At 40.3% G+C, this 22,163-nt stretch overlaps 1 protein-coding gene across 1 annotated transcript; it reads left to right on the top strand.

Moving 5' to 3' along the window:
- The first annotated feature begins 4,815 nt into the window (after positions 1–4,815).
- Positions 4,816–17,386, top strand: LOC117248564 (G-protein coupled receptor 4-like). The gene is made up of 4 exons (XM_078160803.1): positions 4,816–5,065; positions 8,966–9,289; positions 15,958–16,142; positions 16,237–17,386. The coding sequence occupies exons 2-4, from the start codon at positions 8,981–8,983 to the stop codon at positions 16,829–16,831; spliced, it is 1,089 nt and encodes a 362-aa protein (XP_078016929.1). The 5' UTR covers positions 4,816–5,065; positions 8,966–8,980; the 3' UTR covers positions 16,832–17,386.
- Positions 17,387–22,163: the final 4,777 nt, after the last annotated feature.

Below are 22,163 nucleotides of genomic sequence, written 5' to 3'. Positions count from 1 at the left end.
TTCCATGAACAGTGAAGCACAAAAACATTATTGTATCTCCAGAAATCTCTCCACTTGACCTGTGGTGCCGTGGGTCAGTGGTGGAGATTGTTTTGTGGCCACAGAGAGGAGGAAATAAAAACAGAGCTGAGAAGTTTAGGGAGCAGGTCTCTGCTTTACTATCAGACACTAATTGGTTTTGCTGCCTGAGGCGAGGTGATGGGTAAGCTGAGGCAGTGGAGGGTCAGACAGCTGGAGCCGCGACCAGAGCCGGAGGTGATTGACAGGTAGGAGGGAGAAGAGGTCTGCGGGACGGGACTGTGCCTGGGCCAGATGAAAGCTGAGCACTACTTTAAAGATGGACAGAGTAGCAACATGACTGCCAATCAGCAGAGTCTTAATAGAGTTTATTAAACTGCCTCTAATCTTCTCTTGTGCTCTGTCTTGCTCCTGGGAAACTCCAAGGTCAAGCTCTGGATTGTCCTGTGTGTTTGCTTTTGTACTTGTATCTCTGTGAGGCCCATTTTCAGGTTTAGAGTTTGAGCAAGGACGTTTTTGGCCCAGTACAAATGGAAAACTGATCACATATCAGAAAAGAATATTTCACTCGTCCCGTGCACAGAAACACCAATGCCTGGCTCATCACTCACCAACGCTTGATCACTGGCCCACACTCACTGACATGAGATGCACCAGGTGGCTGCATTCTGTGATGCTCCGGACAATTACTGTAGTATAAAAAGCGCAAGACAACACGTTCTCATCTCAACTTGTCAAATATGGCCGCTTTGTGGACCTATACATCAAAATATGACACACAATATACCCTACTGCATCTCTTTTGGACGCAATGGACAGCATGTCAGTTTGCACTTACATTGTGTCTTTTCAAAATAAATTTACAATGCAGGTAAAACACTTAATTGAAAGGTTTATTTCCTCAGGTTTTAGCAACAAAAGCACGTAGTTAGGTTTTACAAAAACATCATGGCCTGGCATATCTAAAGTTTTAAATGAGCTGCTGTCTCTGACATATTTCAGTGTAGCTGGCCTTTTGTGGCAATGAGAGTGGGGAGTCACACTTAATGTACATCTAGGATCTCCTTGATTGGGGACATAACAATGTGGAGGTGAAAGGTAAAACGGATCTGCAGTAAATACCATTCTGTTAAAGCAACACATTGTCACTCCCACATGGTTAGGTTTAGAAAAAACATCATAGTTTGGCTCTACATTCACACAGGAAATGAACACTGGGCTCCAGGGTGAAATTCCACCCATCATATTGCCAAAAAGGTGGCTTTTGGCATTGGTGTCCGACACCAAAACCACTGACAAAGCAGCGATATTTGAAGACTTCGGAATGAGAATGGGCTGTGCAAGGCACCCTGGGTGCATCTGTTGACATTCTGGGACGCCATGTAAATTTACGTCTGTTACATGTGTAGTGTCTTTTATAAATACACTTCTGTTTTCACAGGAAATGTAGTTTCTGCTCGTTAGATGCATACAGTCTATTTCATGTTGGTATAACACCTTATTAGTTTAAGTTTATTTTGTTGGGATTTGCTAAAGGCAGGTTGGTTATTGATTATTAATTACTAATTGTAATTAAGAAAATAAATTATTAATGTAAATTAATGATTCCGAGGCACCACCCTAGATGCAGGGATCAATGACCAACCAGCATTTAGTCAAATAGAGGAAGTCCTCGTCTCAGTTTGGTAATGTATGTGAATATTAACAATCAGATAACCTAGAAGGTGTGAACCAGAGCACTGACCGTTACAACCACCTGTTGATACAATAATCAATGCACAAAGAACCACAGAGGACTTCTCTAGTAAAGTCACAAATGTTTATTAAAACAATTAACAATTAAACAATAAGCTCTCGGATTAATAGACATACTACACTATAACTAGCTAACTAGGAGCAGCAACATGCAAGTGGAACACGTTACCAAGTACTGATAAGCGTGAGGCAGGAGATTAGAGCAACGACAATGGGTCATACCACTGACCTCATGCGCTCCTTTAAAGTGCGCACAAGATGGCGTCCAGCGAGATCAAACTGTGTGTGTGGGGTGTGTGTGTGTGTAAGGGAGAATAAGGGAGAGCTGTAGCATTCTACAGCAGGATGATAGGGGCAAAAGAGGGATCAGCGGAGTCCACTTGTTTGAAGAAGTGGGGCCTTGGTGGGGGTTTCTTCAAACTTTCTCCAAACTGCAGATGTTGAACCGCGGGGTGTTTAAAGAAAAAGAAAAAGGTGTCTTTCTTCATCCGAGTCAAGAAAAAGGGCGGCCTAGGTCGGTTAAATTCACACATTTGAAGTGCTCCCTAGCAGTAACTTGCACACAGAAAGCCTTGGCGCCCTTCCAGCAGCTCGTCACACAGGGGGATAGTGGGAGGCAATGGTGCGGTGGCAATTAAAGTCTTGGTGACGCCAGAGGGAATTCTGCCTGACTCCACCTGGATCTGGCCGCTGTCGCCCAGTAGGGAGCAAGAGTTTGAATTTTGGAAGTGATTTACACCTTTGACAGTTACTGGACTGGATTTGTGAAGGCCTCTCTCTTGTGGCTGAGGTCCCAATAATTTCCTTGTGCAACAAACGCACATCAAAAAAGCCATCATGGTTTGGCTCTACATTCACACAGGATGGGTGAAAGTCTGGGGTTTGTTGGTATGCCTGTTTATGTAAATCCCATTCCAGCATACTGATGACATATCAGGGTCTTGAAGGGTTGTTCCATTTCATAGGGGAAGTTTTCAACCACTGTCTCTTGTAACTCTCTTCTGAGTGGCAGAGGGGCACTCGAAACGAGGTGTAAAAGTATGAAATGGGCCTGGCCCTCAGTTTTAACTTTTTTTTTTTATTCCATTGGCACCTGCTCACACTGCTGCCTCTTCTCAACTGGGCTCTACAGTGCTCTATGCCAAGCAAAAATGAATGCGAACCAGTGAAGAGCAAGATTCAACATGCAAACATGCCTGCTGAGAAATCACCTAGATAATAATAATAATAATAATAATAATAATAATAATAATAATAATAATAATAATAATAATAATAATAATAATAATAATAATAATAATAATAATAATAATAAAAATAATAATAATAATAAAAAAATAATAAAAAAAAATAATAAAAAAAAAATAATAATAATAAAAAAATAATAAAAAAAAATAATAATAATAAAAAAATAATAATAAAAATAATAATAAAAAATAATAATAAAAATAATAATAATAATAAAAATAATAATAAAAATAAAAATAATAATAATAATAATAATAAAAATAATAATAAAAATAATAAAAATAATAATAAAAATAAGCATTACACTGGACTTTTCCACACACAAAGAAGGGAATGGCATAATTAGCTAAAAAGGAGATAACCATGCTTACTCACAATCACACCAATGGAAGAAGAACAAGTTATTTGAGGTTTATCCTTTTAATAAATGTTAAATATGCTCCAACATTCTTTCAGGAGCTCTGTTTGTTCATTCTAACACACTAACATGAACCTGTGAAACAACTGAGGGGCCTCAGTGTTCGGGCTATCTGGTGTTTAACAGAACAAATTAAAACAGTCTAACATTTGGTTAATGAAGGAACACTTTCCAACATGGACACTGGTGTCCATGTTGGAAAGTGGTGTATGAGCTGCTTTCATGTCTCCACACTGTCACACTTTATCCCGGCTCTTGTGTGATCATACTGACACTGTTGGTGTCAAACACAAGAAGTCCTGAGGGGCATTCAACAAGTATTAAGAAGCAGAAGTCCTCATTTCTTGATGAGACCCTCGTCGTGTGATGTCAGTGTGAAGAAACATGAAGCTCTGCTGACATCTTGTGGCAGCTATTATTCATGTTTTTACAGTAAATGTTGAAAATGCCCCGTCAGCTTTGTTCTTCAGTTCTTATGCCAGCTAACTTTACTTTACCCATCATGGACCTGTTTAACTGCTATTATACAGACAAAGGTATGTGCCTTTCAGAGGATTCTATTACTTTGTCTATGTTGTGTCTTGTTTCCACTCAGGCCACACTGGCAGTAGCTGAGAGGCTGTGATTCATAAAATCCAAAATGGTTTCCCATAATATTGCAGTAATAGTTTAGGGGCACTTTTGAGAGGCTGTGAACTGTAGAAGACATTTATTGTTACATATCTCATCTGGCCTGGGAATGCCTTGGGATCCCCCAGGAGGAACTGGAAAGCGTTGCTGAGGATAGAGGCGTCTGGAGTGCTTTGTTTGGTCTGCTGCCCCCGAGACCCGGTCCCAGATAAGCGGATGAAAAGGGATGGATGGAGGAAAGATTGTGTCCAGCAGTTCTACAGCAGTAACAACAACAACACCGAAAACTTATGGAGGAAGACATAAGCATTCAGAAATCATGCAGCCTCATAACTTATAGCAAGAGTGCCACCCACAACAGTCTTAAATATCACAAAGTACAACTTGTGGAACCTCCTGCTGACACACTGTCCTTCCTCTGGTGAAGGAAGCTCATTAAGGCTGTGGTCCTGCAGCATGTTTTATTATTTCTCTCATTCTATAAATAATGTAATACATAAAAACAATAAATGCATTGATACAAAACGAAGAGAGCAGCAATGCAAATGAACATGCAAACTGTTCTGCATACCAGCTGGTTACAGTAAGTCCCTCCTCTTGCTTCCCTTAAATTCAAATCTGAAGTGTGAGAAACATGAATAAAACAGCAAAGATTAGGTGAAGAAGAAGGATGTGTAAATGGAGAGAGAGAAACGAGCATGGGATTAGTAGAATTATCGTTACTATGAACAGATGTTATGAACTGGCTGATGTTATCAGGAGTATACGTGTGTCTCTCTTGTTAATTAAACCTGCCCCTCTCGTGTACTTTGCATGATGCACGGTGTTCATGCCTGCCCATCTTTTATTTGTGGAAGCAGATGTAGATTATCATGAAATTGTTAGTCACGCCACCATCCACCATATAGACTGTAGACTGTTTGGATGCGAGGGACAAAACAGCAAACTTGGCGAAGGGAACTCATCCAGGTCACTATGGTCTCAGAGCTGTCAAAGGTACATTTTCTTACATCACTTTGTTTCATCTAAAATTTGTGCAGATTGTACAGATTGTAAACAGTCTTAAAGATTAATATGCAGCTTTTAACCAAGAGTGTGGTTTACTGCTGTTACATTTTACTTAATCTGTCTTTTCTCACCTGTTAAACAATTACTTTCTCCACAAGATGACCCTTTGTATAATTACTCACCCTGTGTTACCTTGAAATTGTAAAGAGAGTTTCTGACATGCCTCCAGTGTTACCTGCCCAGGTGTGCATGAGACTGTTTATCCATTAGTGTTTTAACTTGTAACATTTTAGTAAAAATGCATGTGTAAGGCTGGATAAATGAGACTTGGATTAGACTGCAGGAGTTAAGCGTTGTTAATCACAGACCCCCATGACTTTAAATCACTAAGATTATTCTGTTTCTCTCACACGTCTCCACAGTGAACAGACTCCAAAAACAGGTTTTCGTCAAGAATTAAACATGACATGCTGCAAGTGACTGATATACAAATGGTCATTTTGTGGGTGAAGAAGTCCTTTTACATATCATTTGGACATTTAAGAAACGTAAAGGTGTGTGTGTGTGTGTGTGTGTGTGTGTGTGTGTGTGTGTGTGTGTGTGTGTGTGTGTGTGTGTGTGTGTGTGTGTGTGTGTGACAAAGAGACAGCAGAGAATTAAACCAACTTTAGAAAATAGCTGGAAATAAACACATTTATAAAAGATACAGTATGTGAAATGAAGAGAAAAATCTATCTACATTTCAGGAATGGAATCTGTATATTTAGAAAATGTTTACTAAAAACCAGAGAGGTAGTTTCAATGATGTTTGCAGTTTTCCGGGAAATGATAGGAAAGATATGATATGCAAAAGACTTGTGTGTTGTGACAGTATGTTTGTTGAGGACATGTCAGGAACCCAAGAAACTGCAGTCATTCATGATATTTAAAGAGGCAACAGATAGGATTCATTTTTTTTTAAGCTTGGCGCCACCTAGCGTCAGTGGTGTTGCGTCGCACTGTGGCAACGACCAAATTGAGCGTGGGGATCAGAGATAATGAATAAAATGTAGGCTGTAAAGCCACCAGTATACCTCTATGTATATGTAGAATGAGAAGGTGTGTGGACACTCTACTGAATAAATGAGTAAAGAGACCGAGCAACAATTATCAGATTAATCTGAAGAAAAAACAAATAATAATGCAAATAATTATAGCAGAATGCACAGTACCAGTACAAACAGCTCACAGTAAATGATACCAATATGTACAGTATCAGTACAAACAACAGTAGACACAGTGGAATTATACCAATATGCACATGTAAACAGTCCCCATTCTAGAATAAACGCTACCGTATGGAAACCATGCGGCCGGTTGGAGCTCAAATTGAATGGGAAACAAAGTCCAGTGTTCACTTAGCTGGGCGTAACTTAGCTGGGCGATGTCCGTGGATAGCTGCCTCCGTGAGAAGAGAACAGAAGGAAGGGAGGGGGGTATCACTGTCCGAGGGCTGCCGTAGAATGGCAACCAGGATGTCAGCCGACCAACACTCGCTACCCGCTCCCTGGTTGCGGCGATTTGCGATGCTGGCCAGCTAGGAATGAACTAGCAGCCAGTACAGTACAGTCCTCTCTGGTCTAGCTAACATTTAGCCGTGTTACTTACTGATCCATTAGAAAGAAAGCTAGCTGGACATGGGTTTTGAAGCCTCTTTGGTCACGGAGCTCCCTCCATCTCTTGAACGCCTGACTGAGGTTTACTCTTGTTTTTCCTCTTCTTTTATCACTCTCCTTTTTGCTCTTCTTTGCCTCCTCACACAGAGGAGCTCCTTTTCTTTTGCTAGGCCGTTTTTCACTTGTCTCCAAACTTTGTCCGTCTGCCATTGTGCTCGTGACTCAACTATCTCATGCCCAACTCCTCATAAGGACCAGCTCCAGTCCCTGATTGGCTGACCGACCAGTTTCACAATACACGACGCGTTTCCTGCCGTAAAGCAGATTTTTTCCATGAAATTTCAGCACCGGTGGCAGAAGCTTATTGCAAAGATTGCACAGTAACCTATGTAAACACTGATAGTCTGATTTTACTGTGGACACTACCCTGTGCAACCCACATTATTTTCATCATGATATATTTAGGAAAATATGCTGTCTGTTGCTTCTTTAAGTGCAAAATAAGAACATTTATTGGGAGGAGACAGCAGAGACAGACAGGACATAAGGACAGAGAGAGGTGGACATCAGGGGCGTTGCTAGGCACACAGCTATGCAGGGGCACAGTCAGAAGCCGACTCCCCTCTTCCACACACACAAACACACATAAGATTTACAATACTTACTAAATATAAATGCCACTCAAACATACAAAACTTGCAGAAGCGCTATGGTAAGATGTATGACGTACAGAAAGTCAGCCTGTACTGGATGTATGAGAACATTTGATTATATTTGCATGAACCTCAACAGGTTTAACAGAGCTTTATCTGTAAGCAAATTAAAACACTGGAGCTCAGCCACTGAACCTTTCAATTCCTCCTTCTGTAGCACACCAAACATAATCAAGTAAGCCTTCTACAAGAGGGAATATTACCAAAATAAATGATTTACACAGTCTTACAATCTTACAAATCAACAGGTACAAAATAAAGAACGTATATGCAAATAATAACATTTCAGTCCAGCTACTGAACTTTTCAGTCTTACTGTAGCACAATAAATGTAATAAAGAAATTCTTCTACAAGAGGGAATATTACCCAGAAAAGTCAAAATCTTAAATTAAGAGTACCTGATATGGTCTGAAAAGGTATTCCCCTGATGGCTAGCTTTTTAAACTAGCCCGCCCACAGCCCACCTGGTCCAATTTCCACAAACGTCTGGCGCAGTGCACGAGCAAGCAAACACATGACAGCCCTAATGGACAGTAGGCTTATGCTAGGTGTCTTTCCCTTTGCCAATAAAATGGCATTTCCGACTGTATCTAAAGTGAACCTAAACTAGCCATAGTTTAATTTGGGGTCGCGATTTGCGAGATTGATGTTTTTGGCATCAACACAACAGACAGTTTGAACCACTAGACTTTTCACCAGATGATCTTCCCTCATTCTCATCTCTCCTTGCTGCTTCCCTGTCTGTCCCTGCCTCCTCTGTTCTGCAAAAAGAATTTCCTTATGTCCATGATGACGGTAATCCATCAGTGTGTAGTGGTATTATATACTACCCCTCAGCTTTACTTGACATGTGTGAGCAGCTGTCAACACTAGGCTTCATGTGCGCTCCATTCACTGAATATGCACAGACGCACCCAATGCCTACAAGTGCAGCCTCTCCACTCTTTGATATGCAGTGCCGGCCTTACTCCGTGGTTTGTGCCCATGCTATTGTCGTAGCGTAGCCCTACGGATATTCAGTAATGAATACGGATATTCAGTAATAACAAAAATGGGCTTATTTATGAAATTTAATTGGGATTTTTTACAGGGGTACAGCGTATGTTTACCAAGGCATGTGTCCCGGTGAAAAGTGTCTGGTGACGTCTGGTGGACATGACATGCAATAAAGGGTCCCTGAAACATATTCATAATAAATGTTGGTAGACGTCACAAGTCAGAGGCAGCATCTGTACACAAAAGATAATACAGATGGTTCATAAAGTGAATTCATCTGTCATGTAACCCTCCTCATCCTTAATCAGAGGGCAGAGGATCATTCAACAAGTAGTGAGGCATCGAGTACAGAAGACACAACACGTCCTAAACAAATGTACATTAATATAAAGTGTGCGCGTGTGTGCGCGCACGCATGCGTGCGTGTGGTTGCAGCTCACAGCTTTGGTGATGTCACTGACCAATGTCAGGCAGAGATTAAACAACATGCTGCCTTTCTATAACCTGATCTCTTCAACTACAGGTTTCACTCTGAAGAATGGAAGATTTACACATTAACAACACTTCACAGGACAACAGCGACTACTACAGCAACATCATCTTTGACCACTTTAATTTCAGTGACTTCCATGACTATTTCAGTGACTATTACAGTGACCTCTATGACTATTACAGTGACCTCTATGACTATTACAGTGACTTCTATGACTATTACAGTGTCTTTCCCTCGTTTGACACCTTTGGTCACGCTGCAGAAGCTGAATTCATCATAAATGTGGTGACATGCGTAATCTTAAGTATCGGCCTGCCTTTGACCCTCATGGCCATCTATGCTCTCTACTCTCAGGTATGAACTTAAAGACTGAGTTTTATTTCCTGTTTGTGTCATGTGTTTCCTGTATGTGTCTCTCTGTAAAGGATTTTGATCTGGGTTGGGTGTTAGGTGTCAGGGGGCTGGGATGAAGTGTTGTAAGAACTTTACAGCAATAACTTACTAGGTTGAATAACTTTAACACAACTTTTGTGATTAAATTTTCATTTAGCGCCATCATCAGGTCAAAAATTGATTTAATTAATGCTTTGGTTCATGACTAAATAACTGCTAAACTAATGACAGACCCATTGAGAGTGTAGTTTATCAGGCCTTTCTTTTTGCAAGGATAAAAGATGGTGAGATGATGGTGAAGGAAAGACTCCGCTGATACAAGCTTGTTTGGACCAAGAGAACTTTATTTTAGTAAGCCAGTATCAGATCAAGCTTCTGCAGTAGCTTGAGAGGTTCAGCCGAAAATAGAAACTCTGTTGTTGTCCACCCAAACTCCTCATTTTAAATCCTGTAAGACATTCTCATTCATATTCATAATATTAGCTCATCTCTGCTAACATAATGAGATACAAAGCCATCCTCCTAACCAAAAGTGGTCATTCCTTTCTCCAGTTTCAGGAAGTTCTGTCCGTGCAGAACAAACTGATAACATTCCTTTAGTTTCTTCATGTAGCTTTCTCAACGTAAATTCTCTGCATAATAACAAAACTGACACCAGTCGGGTTACTCTTCACAGTAAACCACCCGTGAATCTTTACAAAAGGGAGCAGGAACCTCTCAATGTTCCTTACGGGAAGCAGCGCAGTTGACCTTTAGTCTCCCATGACAAATGTGCCATACAGTTACCATATATGTATGTGTAACGGACGTGGTCAGTTTTCCTGATACACTACATTTCTGAGCAAGAGCTATTAAAACAGCAGGAAACATGTTTTTCTTTCCAAACTTAAACTATGAAAAACATTGTAGTTTGAACAACAGTGCCACCTTGTGGTCAAAATAAAAAAGTGCAAAGGGGTTTGAGTGAAACACAATCAAAAAAAAATTACACAGCTTAGAGGAAAACCACATACCTGCAAAGGACAATATTCACACATTAATTGTCTTCTGGCCTCTCTCCTGCATCTATCTGCTCCCTAAACATACAAAATGGAGAGATTTACACTTGGAAATCAATGCTAAATCTCTGCAGCGCTATGTTAGTCACCGGGCACAAGATGGCAGCCTACAGCACAAATAGCGCCAAGAAAGTTTCATGAAAACATAAAAAAAACCCTACTAAAATAGCGGTCAAAACAACATAAAACCAGCTGGGTAACACCACAGCACTTATGGTAAATGTACATCAAGGTTACTATGTAAATGGTTCAATTTTCCACAGAAAACAATAAAATAGTACAACAGCGTTTTTCCACACACTCACCCTCAGCATCGCAAGACAGCAAAGTGAGGGAAAGAGGGCACTGTTGCCAACTCCTCAGTAAGAAAAGTAGCTATTGGCTGTCCTAAAAGTCGCTAGAACTCGCTAAATGACGTCATCGCCTAATTTGCATAATTGTCCATATGCATGTAATTGTAATGGCTGCTGTAGGAGAGAGGAACAACGTCGTGAGAGAGACAAAAACTGAGTAAAAAAACACCCTGAATATGTTTAGAACTACAAATGAACCTTTTTTCAGTGATTTATATTAGACAAAGAAAATTTTACATTTACATCCCGCCCTGACTGTAAACCAGGTCGGGATCAGAGCGATAGATCAGCCAGCGGCGGTTCCGCGCATGTGCGATTCACTTGCAGTCTGGATGTGGAGGGGTTAACGTCTCCTGCTCTGACTGCAGCTGGGAGGGAGGACTGGGCCGTCTGTGAGTGCTTTGGGGCGAGAGAGCTCACGGCAGCATCCGCTGCCCGTTGAGAAGACTAAGAATGATACGTGCTCTCACAACAGAGTCTCCAGAAGTCTTCAATAACATCAGAAAAAGTCGCTAGATTTGTCGCTAGTCGCTTTTTTGAAAAAGAGTCGCTAGAGGGGTCTGAAAAGTCGCTAAATATAGCGACAAAGTCGCTAAGTTGGCAACACTGAAAGAGGGGAGGAGCTGCCGAAAGTCGGGAGCTACAGAAACTCAGGAGGTACAAAAGGCATAAGGTTGTTTCCAAAATGAAATAGCAATAAACAAAATCATCTCAATGAGACAAAATTCACAAACACAAATAGATAATAATTAATAAGGTGCATTTTTAACTCTGTTACATAGGTATCCTGTAGATAACCCCTTGTATCTTGACAGACTCATGGATTCCTCTTTACATCTTAGAGCTGTAGGCTCTACAACACAGTTAGAATGATGGATTCATCCTTACATTCAAGAGCAGCAATATGGGTGGACAGCAGCCACTAACACTACAGTCAGCCAGCATACTAAAAATAATCAGCATCAATGTACATCTAATGAACAGACACCTCAAGAGCAAAAATGAGCAAAACATTTTTCATCCAGATGTTGTTGGAGGCCTCTGATAACAAAAGGGTTTTAAATGTTTTACTTTTCAGTAACTTTTTAGGAAAATGTAAAATTGAAATGTTTGCCTGAGTTGGGAACAAAATGCCTGTATTTGTAAGAACATTGTCTGAACAAATGTACAGAACAACTAAAGGTTCCCTTGCAGGGTTGATTGCTTATTCAGCACCATAACAGTATAAATCATGAATAATAATCACACAACAATCATTTTTATGGTAATTTATTAATTTTAAAAAGAATATGAAGAATTAAAAGAATGAAGTATTTTCCATGCGGAATAATTCAAATGCAAATTAACCCTAACCCTATTTACACATATCACTGGATGCAAACAACAGCGTCTGACTAACCTGTTGTGCTCTCTGCCTATCATACATAGGAACTTACATCCTCACATTCAGGAACATTCTCACCTGTCCCTGAACAATGCAACAAGCATCCCACAAGATATTTGAGAACACCCATGTTTCTGCCTGATGCCAGAAGCTGATGCTTTTTCTATAAGTAAACACAAAGGGTGCAGTGTCCACATGTACAGTACAGGCCAAAAGTTTGGACACACCTTCTCATTCAATGCGTTTTCTTTATTTTCATGACTATTTACATTGTAGATTCTCACTGAAGGCATCAAAACTATGAATGAACACATGTGGAGTTATGTACTTAACAAAAAAAGGTGAAATAACTGAAAACATGTTTTATATTCTAGTTTCTTCAAAATAGCCACCCTTTGCTCTGATTACTGCTTTGCACACTCTTGGCATTCTCTCCATGAGCTTCAAGAGGTAGTCACCTGAAATGGTTTCCACTTCACAGGTGTGCCTTATCAGGGTTAATTAGTGGAATTTCTTGCTTTATCAATGGGGTTGGGACCATCAGTTGTGTTGTGCAGAAGTCAGGTTAATACACAGCCGACAGCCCTATTGGACAACTGTTAAAATTCATATTATGGCAAGAACCAATCAGCTAACTAAAGAAAAACCAGTGGCCATCATTACTTTAAGAAATGAAGGTCAGTCAGTCCGGAAAATTGCAAAAACTTTAAATGTGTCCCCAAGTGGAGTCGCAAAAACCATCAAGCGCTACAACGAAACTGGCACACATGAGGACCGACCCAGGAAAGGAAGACCAAGAGTCACCTCTGCTTCTGAGGATAAGTTCATCCGAGTCACCAGCCTCAGAAATGGCAAGTTAACAGCAGCTCAGATCAGAGACCAGATGAATGCCACACAGAGTTCTAGCAGCAGACCCATCTCTAGAACAACTGTTAAGAGGAGACTGCGCCAATCAGGCCTTCATGGTCAAATAGCTGCTAGGAAACCACTGCTAAGGAGAGGCAACAAGCAGAAGAGATTTGTTTGGGCCAAGAAACACAAGGAATGGACATTAGACCAGTGGAAATCTGTGCTTTGGTCTGATGAGTCCAAATTTGAGATCTTTGGTTCCAACCGCCGTGTCTTTGTGAGACGCAGAAAAGGTGAACGGATGGATTCCACATGCCTGGTTCCCACTGTGAAGCATGGAGGAGGAGGTGTGATGGTGTGGGGGTGTTTTGCTGGTGACACTGTTGGGGATTTATTCAAAATTGAAGGCACACTGAACCAGCATGGCTACCACAGCATCCTGCAGCGACATGCCATCCCATCCGGTTTGCGTTTAGTTGGACGATCATTTATTTTTCAACAGGACAATGACCCCAAACACACCTCCAGGCTGTGTAAGGGCTATTTGACCAAGAAGGAGAGTGATGGAGTGCTGCGGCAGATGACCTGGCCTCCACAGTCACCGGACCTGAACCCAATCCAGATGGTTTGGGGTGAGCTGGACCGCAGAGTGAAGGCAAAGGGGCCAACAAGTGCTAAACACCTCTGGGAACTCCTTCAAGACTGTTGGAAAACCATTTCAGGTGACTACCTCTTGAAGCTCATGGAGAGAATGCCAAGAGTGTGCAAAGCAGTAATCAGAGCAAAGGGTGGCTATTTTGAAGAAACTAGAATATAAAACATGTTTTCAGTTATTTCACCTTTTTTTGTTAAGTACATAACTCCACATGTGTTCATTCATAGTTTTGATGCCTTCAGTGAGAATCTACAATGTAAATAGTCATGAAAATAAAGAAAACGCATTGAATGAGAAGGTGTGTCCAAACTTTTGGCCTGTACTGTATGTGTACGTTGCAAATGCTATATTGACTGGGTCCATGTCATTGGTCCGACATCCCATTAGTCCGACAGTCCGCGGTGCTTAACGGCTCCCGGTGGGCGTATTTCTGCCTTGATGGTGCACCGCGACCGGCTCTGGGTCAGCTGGGAAAGGCTTGAGGCAAAGCAGGCTCACGGCTTATGTGTTTGCCACTTTCTTTTTCATTTTAACGCACACCATGATCTTTTCCTGACCCTAACCAAGTGGTTTTTGTGCCTAAATCTAACCAGACCTTAACCACAGGGCATCATGATGATTTCAGAACAATGGGACTTCGGAACAATGGGTTTAATATGGTCGGAACAATGGGCAGTTCCCTATTGACTACCACTCTGACCCAGTGTTGTAAAATTGCAACAAAGACATAACAAGCTGAAAATCAAATCTGATAAATGCAGAAACAATTATCTACATCCCCTTTCTGGCCTTAAAAAAGCTGTTGATACTTTAAATCATAATTTCCTCATTCAACCAAACGTTACAGTGGTTTCAGTCTTATCTGTCTGACTGAGAACAGTGTTATAATTAATGATGATAGATCTTCTTTTTTACAGACTAGAACAGCAGTACCTCTAGGTTCTGTTCTTGGTCTGCCTCTATTTAGCTTATACATTAATGACTCACCACAATCATGCGTTGGAGCAGGTTTTTTAGATGTATGCAGATGATACAATCGTATATGTATCTGCAAAAACTGCTCTGGCAGCTCCCAAACAGCTGTCATGTCACTTACAGGCCATAGCAGCATGGTTTGAAAAGTTACGTCTCTCACGTAATAACAAAACATTGTCAGTTTGCTTTTCTGCCAGGGCTCACTCATTAACAGAAGCTAATGACTTAAATCTAAAAATAAATGGACAACATATCAAACAGGTCTCAGAGGTAAGATACCTCGGCTTCATATTAGATTCACAGCTAAAATTCGAGAAGCAGAAACTAAATATACTAAGTTTTGATAATTTCATTAATTTTGCCAATTTCAAACTCATCCATAAATGCATACATAATCAGGCTCGGTGACTTTGTGGTTCCACTTAGAACTTCTGGTGGAAATTGCGTGGAATTCTTTACGTACAGAAGTCAAGTTGGATCCTCATACCGATGACTTTTAACTCAAACCGAAACAGTTTTTGAAATTGAATCATTTATGCAGTCACGACTAATTTGGTGCTTTCTATTCTATGGTGCTAGTTATTTTTTACAGTTTGTGTCAGGTATTGTTCTGTCTGTATTTTTATTGATGTTTACACTTTGCACTGTTGTGTTCTTGTTACTGAGTCTTTTGTATCTTCAGACACAGCTAGGGACGGGTGTTGCAAATTAACTTAGGCTATAAATGCTGTGGTGTGTGGCATGTATGTGTACTACATACTTGTACAAATATACATTAAATAAATAAATGTAATAATCACAAAAATGCTCAATGCACTTTATTAACTTGAATCTTGACAAATCTGCTCTAATGAAACAGAGATGAGCTTGAAAGTCCGCAGATTGTGTGAGCTCATGACCACATGGCCGGACCTATAATCACATTTATAGCAGTCCAATAGCAGTGGAAGGATAAACAGTAGGAGCCACTGACTCTGTTGTGTGTTTTTTCTTTTTTAATTTTGCAACTGCGGGCCTCAGAGGGTTATATCAAATGCATATATATAATGAAGAGGGAGTTTTACCTTGCAAACACAAACATGACAAACAGACTCCAGTCTGGACCCTCTGTTTGATAAACACAGCACATGTGTTTGAGACAGACTGCATCATATCTGTGTCTGAAAAACAGCTGCAAAAGCTGCAGCACATCTGGTCCTTGGATTTGACACACTGGCCAATCACTGTAGTAACAAGACTGACATTTATAAATGGCTCTGACTGCAGCTGCTGGGCAGAGGACGATGACATATTTTGGAGGAGGTGGAGTTCAGAACATGTTGACAGCTGCTTGTTTACTTTTCTTTTTCCTGCAGGTGAGAAATGATCATGTTGCTCCGATCTACATCATCAACCTTCTCATCTCTGACATCATTCAGTTCTGTTGCATGATCGTTGCGGTGGCAAAACCTGAAAAAGGGGTAATTGACATCTTCAAGAATTTGCATCGCTATTGTCTGGGGGCCAGTGTTGGCTTCATGGTGTGTGTCGCCCTGGAAAGGTAACTGTCTGTCTGTCCAGTATGTGTGGAGCTCCTTCTGTCTGACCTTTGTTGGACTGCAGAATTCTGAAGCTGTGTCTGTCTTGTATTTCAGGTATTTGGTCATCGCCTGCCCACTGTGGTACCGCTTCAGACGAACCATCGAGATCTCCGTGCTGGTCTGTGTCGTGGTCTGGCTCCTTCCTGCTCTCTGTTTCCTCACTGTCTCTTTTTGCTCAGATGATCGTATCAGAGACATCACCTTTGCCATATTTCGCCTTCTTCCCCTCCCACTGCTCACATTCTTCCTGGGTGGGACCCTCAGAGCTCTGTCTGCCTCCAACTCGGTCCCATCTGATGAAAAACGACGAATTGTAGGAATGTTGGTCCTGGTGCTGCTGATTTACATGCTGCTGTTCCTGCCCAGCATCATTTGGTCCCTGGCACAGAAACAAGTGAATTCTATTCTCTACATCCTGTTGCATGTGTTTCGTAGGTTGAGTCCTCTTGCAGACTTAGTTCTGTATGTTTTCATGAGGAAAGGTGCCATAGACAGGGTTTTGGCCGCTGTGTGTTGTTGCAGAATGGACAGCAATGAAACCAGGAGTATGGCAGTATCAGTGGTGACAACACATCCACAGTCAGCTTCAAGTAGGCAGAGACAGAGGGACACAGAGACAGAGATAGAGGAGGGAACAGAAGACATGTAGGCAGACAGGAAGGACAGAGACACAACAGATTCTGTCCTCTACTGATATGATTTCAAGTAAGACACCTAACTGTAAATACCAGGAAGTCTTGTCCTGACTCTGCTGTGGGAGTTCTGCTCGCTGGGAAATTTGTGATGGCTTCGACAAATGTTAATCAAATATGTTTTCCATAAGTTTAGCTGTAAGTTGATGTCTATCATTATTATCATTAATCACAGAAACAAACCAGATATTATTTTTGATTCACTGAACTCATTAAAGCCGCCACACTGTCTTAAACTAAACCTTTATTTAGACTTTAACACAGAAAGAGCATCTTAACAAGTCTGCTGGACTTTTTACTGCTTTAGTCTCTCATTCATTTTAATTAGACTGTTTACTACATTTTCAGTTGTCACTCATGTATGTTTATCCCAGACTGGGTTTGATTTGCTTTTTTGTTATATTTTGTAGAGATCATAAATGATAGTTTGTTTTCTTTATCTGATCTAAGTTTTATTTGGGGGCGTCTCAGTGGGACGCATGCTTGTTTTTAGGATTTGATTCAGAGCAGATATTTTGCAGCTGTTGACTGATTGTCAATATGGATAAAATATTATATCACATTTTATCTAATGTTTAAAATAGTTTATTTTCTGAAAATTCAAATAAAAGAATTTGGTTCTTGACAGAATTGTGAATGTCTGCATTTGGCTCACTCACTGCATTAAAACACTGCAACTTTATCTATAAAGCACATCTTAATTACAGAGGCAATTCACAGTCCTTTACAAAGACTCAGAAAAGCATCAGCAATACGTAATAAAATCAGAAAAACATAAGTTCAAATACAGTGAATATTTAAATTGGATGAAGTTAATTACAATATAGATGGATTTACCAGAAACACAGTTACAGTGCTGTAATAAGTTGCCTCAAATTCAACAAAGGAAATATAGGTGCAGCAGAGACACAGATCAATTGAAGGCACAGGAGAACAGCTGAGTTTTCAGACTTCAGATGTGAACGTGGTTATGAAGTTGCTTCCAGCAGCTTCACCTTGTTTGGTTCTGACTCGAGGTTCTACCAGTTGACTGCTTCCTGAAGATCTAAGGGCCCCACTGGGTTTGTATTCTTCCAAGTGAAGAACTGAAATATGTAACTTTTAGTGTCACACAGGACACCAACAGTGGTCTCCTGAGTGAAAGTCCTGTGTTTGTGTAACATTTTGTAAATGAGGGAGAAAACTTCCCAACATGGACACTGGTGTGTGAGCTGCTTTCATTTCTCCACACTGTCACACTCTGACACATGTACACATGTATTATGGCTCTTCAGGATCATATATGATCATACTGACACTGTTGGTGTCAAACACAAGAAGTCCTGAGGGGCATTCAACAAGTATTAAGAAGTAGAAGTTCTCATTTGTTGATGAAACCCTCGTCGTGTGTGATGTCAGTGTGAAGAAACATGAAGCTCTGCTGACATCTTGTGGCAGCTATTATTCATGTGTTTTGATGTAGCAAATGTCCCGTCAGCTTTGTTCTCCTGTGCTTTCAGTTGTTCTTATGCCAGTTAACTTTGTCTCCACGATGGTAGTTATCTGGTATCAGATGCTCCACTTTGAGTACCATTATACAGACAAAGCTTTGTTCCTTTTCAGAGTATTAACTCTTTCATACTGTTCATGTCAAATCTGAGCAGTTTTGACATTTGACAGCAGTAAAAACACCCTAAATGCCATTCTTTTAGCCTGACATTTGATTACTTCTCCTGAAGTGACCCAAAATGTACAAAAATTATATTTTAAAATCTTATACTTTTCTTCAGGTGCTGTAACATTTTTAAACATGACTCTGCTTCAGGTCATATTTGACCCAATTCTACTGAAATGTATTTTAGGTCGACCAGTGTCAGAAAAAAAGTGGTTTTAAGGAATCTTGAAACTCTGTACGACGTGTCTGTGTACATTTTTACAGGACAGTGGTCATAGAGTTTAAGGGGAGCTTTGATGTCTGAGTTCTCACCACATTAATCCAGGTTCCCACAGAAACAGGCGCCTGTTGGTCATCAAATGTCATGGCAGAATCTCAAAACAGTGAGAGAAACTACATACACTTGATCACGGTGCACATGAGGTACAGAGGTCATTGGTTGCCCTGACACTGGCGAGATCTGCACCTGCAATGTAACAAGGTAACCTCAAAATAAACAAATAAAAACCAACCAAATCCCCTCTAACTATCAGAGATCATAAGAGAGGCTGGAGGGTCATAAGACGATAAAGGTACCTGAGCTGACATTTCAGTGACTGAAGGAGTGGAAAAACAACTGGATGCAAATGTGGGAAACACGCAAAAGGGTCACACACACACACACACACACACACACACACACACACACACACACACACACACACACACACACACACCCACCCCATTTCATTCTGTATATATAAAACCCTCCTGCCTTTCACTGAACAATGTCTGGATGTTTTCTGGTAGTGTTTTATTTTTAGCCTTGAACATTATTTGTACTGTTTGATAAACAACCAGATCTTTGAATTTTAATAATTTGGACTGTAGGAATAAGGAGTTGGTGTGTTCCAGATATCCAGCATTGTGAGTGATTCTTATTACTCTTTTTTTGCAGAATAGACAGTGAGTGTAGTGAACTCTTATTGCCCCAGATCTCTGCACAGTAAGTTAAATATGGTAAGATGAGGGAACAGTATATAATGTGGAGTGACTTGTGATTAAGAACCTGCTTTGCTTTATATAATACTGAGATACTTCTTGACATTTTGTGTACGTGTTGAATATGTGATTTCCAGTTGAGTTTTTCATCTATTGTTACCCCTAGAAATTTATTTTCGTGAACTTGTTCAATTTTGACTCCATCTATCTGTATCTGAACTTGTGCTTTCATTCTAGAGTTATCAGATAACATTAGTTTTGTTGTTTAAGTTTAATGATAATTTGTTCCTGTTAAACCATACTTTTAATTTGCTCATTTCTCTAGTAACATTCTCCAGTAGTTGTTTTAAATTGTCCCCAGAACAGAAAATACACTGCCTGGCCAAAAAAAAAAGTCGCCACCTGGATTTAACTAAGCAAATAGGTACAAGCCTCCTATTGGATAATTACTGCATGGGCGATTATCTTTCAGCTGGCAACAAGTTATTTAACCCCAACTGGTGCAATGAGTTGCTTCTCATTTCCTAAACAACCATGTCGAAAGACACATCCCGTGGTTGTGGAAAAGATGTTAGTCTGTTTGAGAAGGGTCAAATCATTGGCATGCATCAAGCAGAGAAAACATCTAAGGAGATTGCAGAAACTACTAAAATTGGGTTAAGAACTGTCCAACACATTATTAAAAACTGGAAGGATAGTGGGGACCCATCGTCTTCGAGGAAGAAATGTGGCCGGAAAAAAATCCTCAATGATCGTGATCGGCGATCACTTAAACGTTTGGTGAGATCAAATCGAAGAAAAACAACAGTAGAACTCAGGGCTATGTTTAATAGTGAAAGTAAGAGCATTTCCACACGCACAATGCGAAGGGAACTCAAGGGATTGGGACTGAACAGCTGTGTAGCCTTAAGAAAACCACTAATCAGTGAGGCTAACTGGAAAAAAAGGCTTCAATTTGCTAGGGAGCATAAAGATTGGACTCTGGAGCAATGGAAGAAGGTCATGTGGTCTGAGTCCAGATTTACCCTGTTCCAGAGTGATGGGCGCATCAGGGTAAGAAGAGAGGCAGATGAAGTGATGCACCCATCATGCCTAGTGCCTACTGTACAAGCCTGTGGGGGCAGTGTTATGATCTGGGGTTGCTGCAGTTGGTCAGGTCTAGGTTCAGCAACAGTATGTGCTCAAAGAATGAGGTCAGCTGACTACCTGAATATACTGAATGACCAGGTTATTCCATCAATGGATTTTTTCTTCCCTGATGGCACGGGCATATTCCAAGATGACAATGCCAGGATTCATCGGGCTCAAATTGTGAAAGACTGGTTCAGGGAGCATGAGACATCATTTTCACACATGGATTGGCCACCACAGAGTCCAGACCTTAACCCCATTGAGAATCTTTGGGATGTGCTGGAGAAGGCTTTGCGCAGCGGTCAGACTCTACCATCATCAATGCAAGATCTTGGTGAAAAATTAATGCAACACTGGATGGAAATAAATCTTGTGACACTGCAGAAGCTTATTGAAACAATGCCACAGCGAATGCGTGCCGTAATCAAAGCTAAAGGCGGTCCAACGAAATATTAGAGTGTATGACCTTTTTTTTTGGTGGTGACTTTTTTTTTGGCCAGGCAGTGTATTTGTATCATCTGCAAATAGCACTAGCTTAAATAGTTTGGATACTTTACAGATGTCATTTATATAAAGGATAAATGGTTTAGGTCCCAACACTGACCCCTGGGGGACACCACAAGCCATGTCCAAACATATTGAACTAAAAGAACCCAACCTCACAAACTGCTGTCTTTCTCTTAAGTAGCTTTTAATCCAGCTCAGTGCAATACCCCTTATCCAATACCATTCTAGTTTATTGATTAATGTCATGATTTTATTGTGTCTAAAGCTTTTTTGAGGTCAATGAATATCCCAAGTGCATGTTTCTTCTGTTGTATTGTGTTAGTGATTTCCTCAATTGATTCCATAATTGCTGTTGCTGTTGATCTGTTTGTTCTGAAACCATACTGACTTTCAGTAAGTAATTTGTGTTTATCTATGAATGAGTCCAATCTGTTGTTGTACAGTTTTTCTAATATTTTGGAGAATTGTGGCTGTAACGAGACAGGTCTGTAGTTCGTGAAGTTGTGTTTGTTCCCAGTTTTGTACAAAGGTATGACTTTGGCTATTTTCATTTTGTTTGGAAATAAACCTGTTTGAAATGATAAGTTACAGATATATGTAAATGGTTTTGAAATCCCCTCAATGACTTTTTTAATAAAGTCATATCAATATCATTACAATCCGTAGACTTTTTGTTTTTGCATTTTTAACTATATCCAATATTTCTCTCTCTCACTCACTGCTTTGAGAAACATTGAGCTGGGATTACTCTCTGTCCATGGATCCTCTTCAGGTGTTCCTGCGTCTGGGATTTTTCAGGTCCAACATTTACAAAAAAATGATTAAAGCTGTTAGCTACATCCTCCAAAATGTAATTTTCCTTATCCTTGTCAATGAAATACGAAGGATAATTTGATTGTCTGGAGCTGTTTCTTATAATACTGTTTAGTATATTCCATATTTCTTTACTATTGTTTTTGTTTTCATCTTCTTATAATAATCTTTTTTGCTTGTCCTTATAATATGAGTTAACTTAT

The sequence above is a fragment of the Epinephelus lanceolatus genome, chromosome 17 (genome assembly GCF_041903045.1).
Source record: "Epinephelus lanceolatus isolate andai-2023 chromosome 17, ASM4190304v1, whole genome shotgun sequence".
Lineage (NCBI taxonomy): Eukaryota > Metazoa > Chordata > Actinopteri > Perciformes > Serranidae > Epinephelus > Epinephelus lanceolatus.
This window is presented reverse-complemented; position numbering and strand designations above follow the sequence as displayed.

Bases quoted from the DNA above. Each gene is read 5' to 3' on its own strand.
- LOC117248564 (XM_078160803.1), top strand. From the start codon at position 8,981: ATGGAAGATTTACACATTAACAACACTTCACAGGACAACAGCGACTAC. The intron at 9,290-15,957 runs GTATGAACTTAA...TTTTTCCTGCAG, and splicing joins TCTATGCTCTCTACTCTCAG to GTGAGAAATGATCATGTTGC. The intron at 16,143-16,236 runs GTAACTGTCTGT...CTTGTATTTCAG, and splicing joins GTGTGTGTCGCCCTGGAAAG to GTATTTGGTCATCGCCTGCC.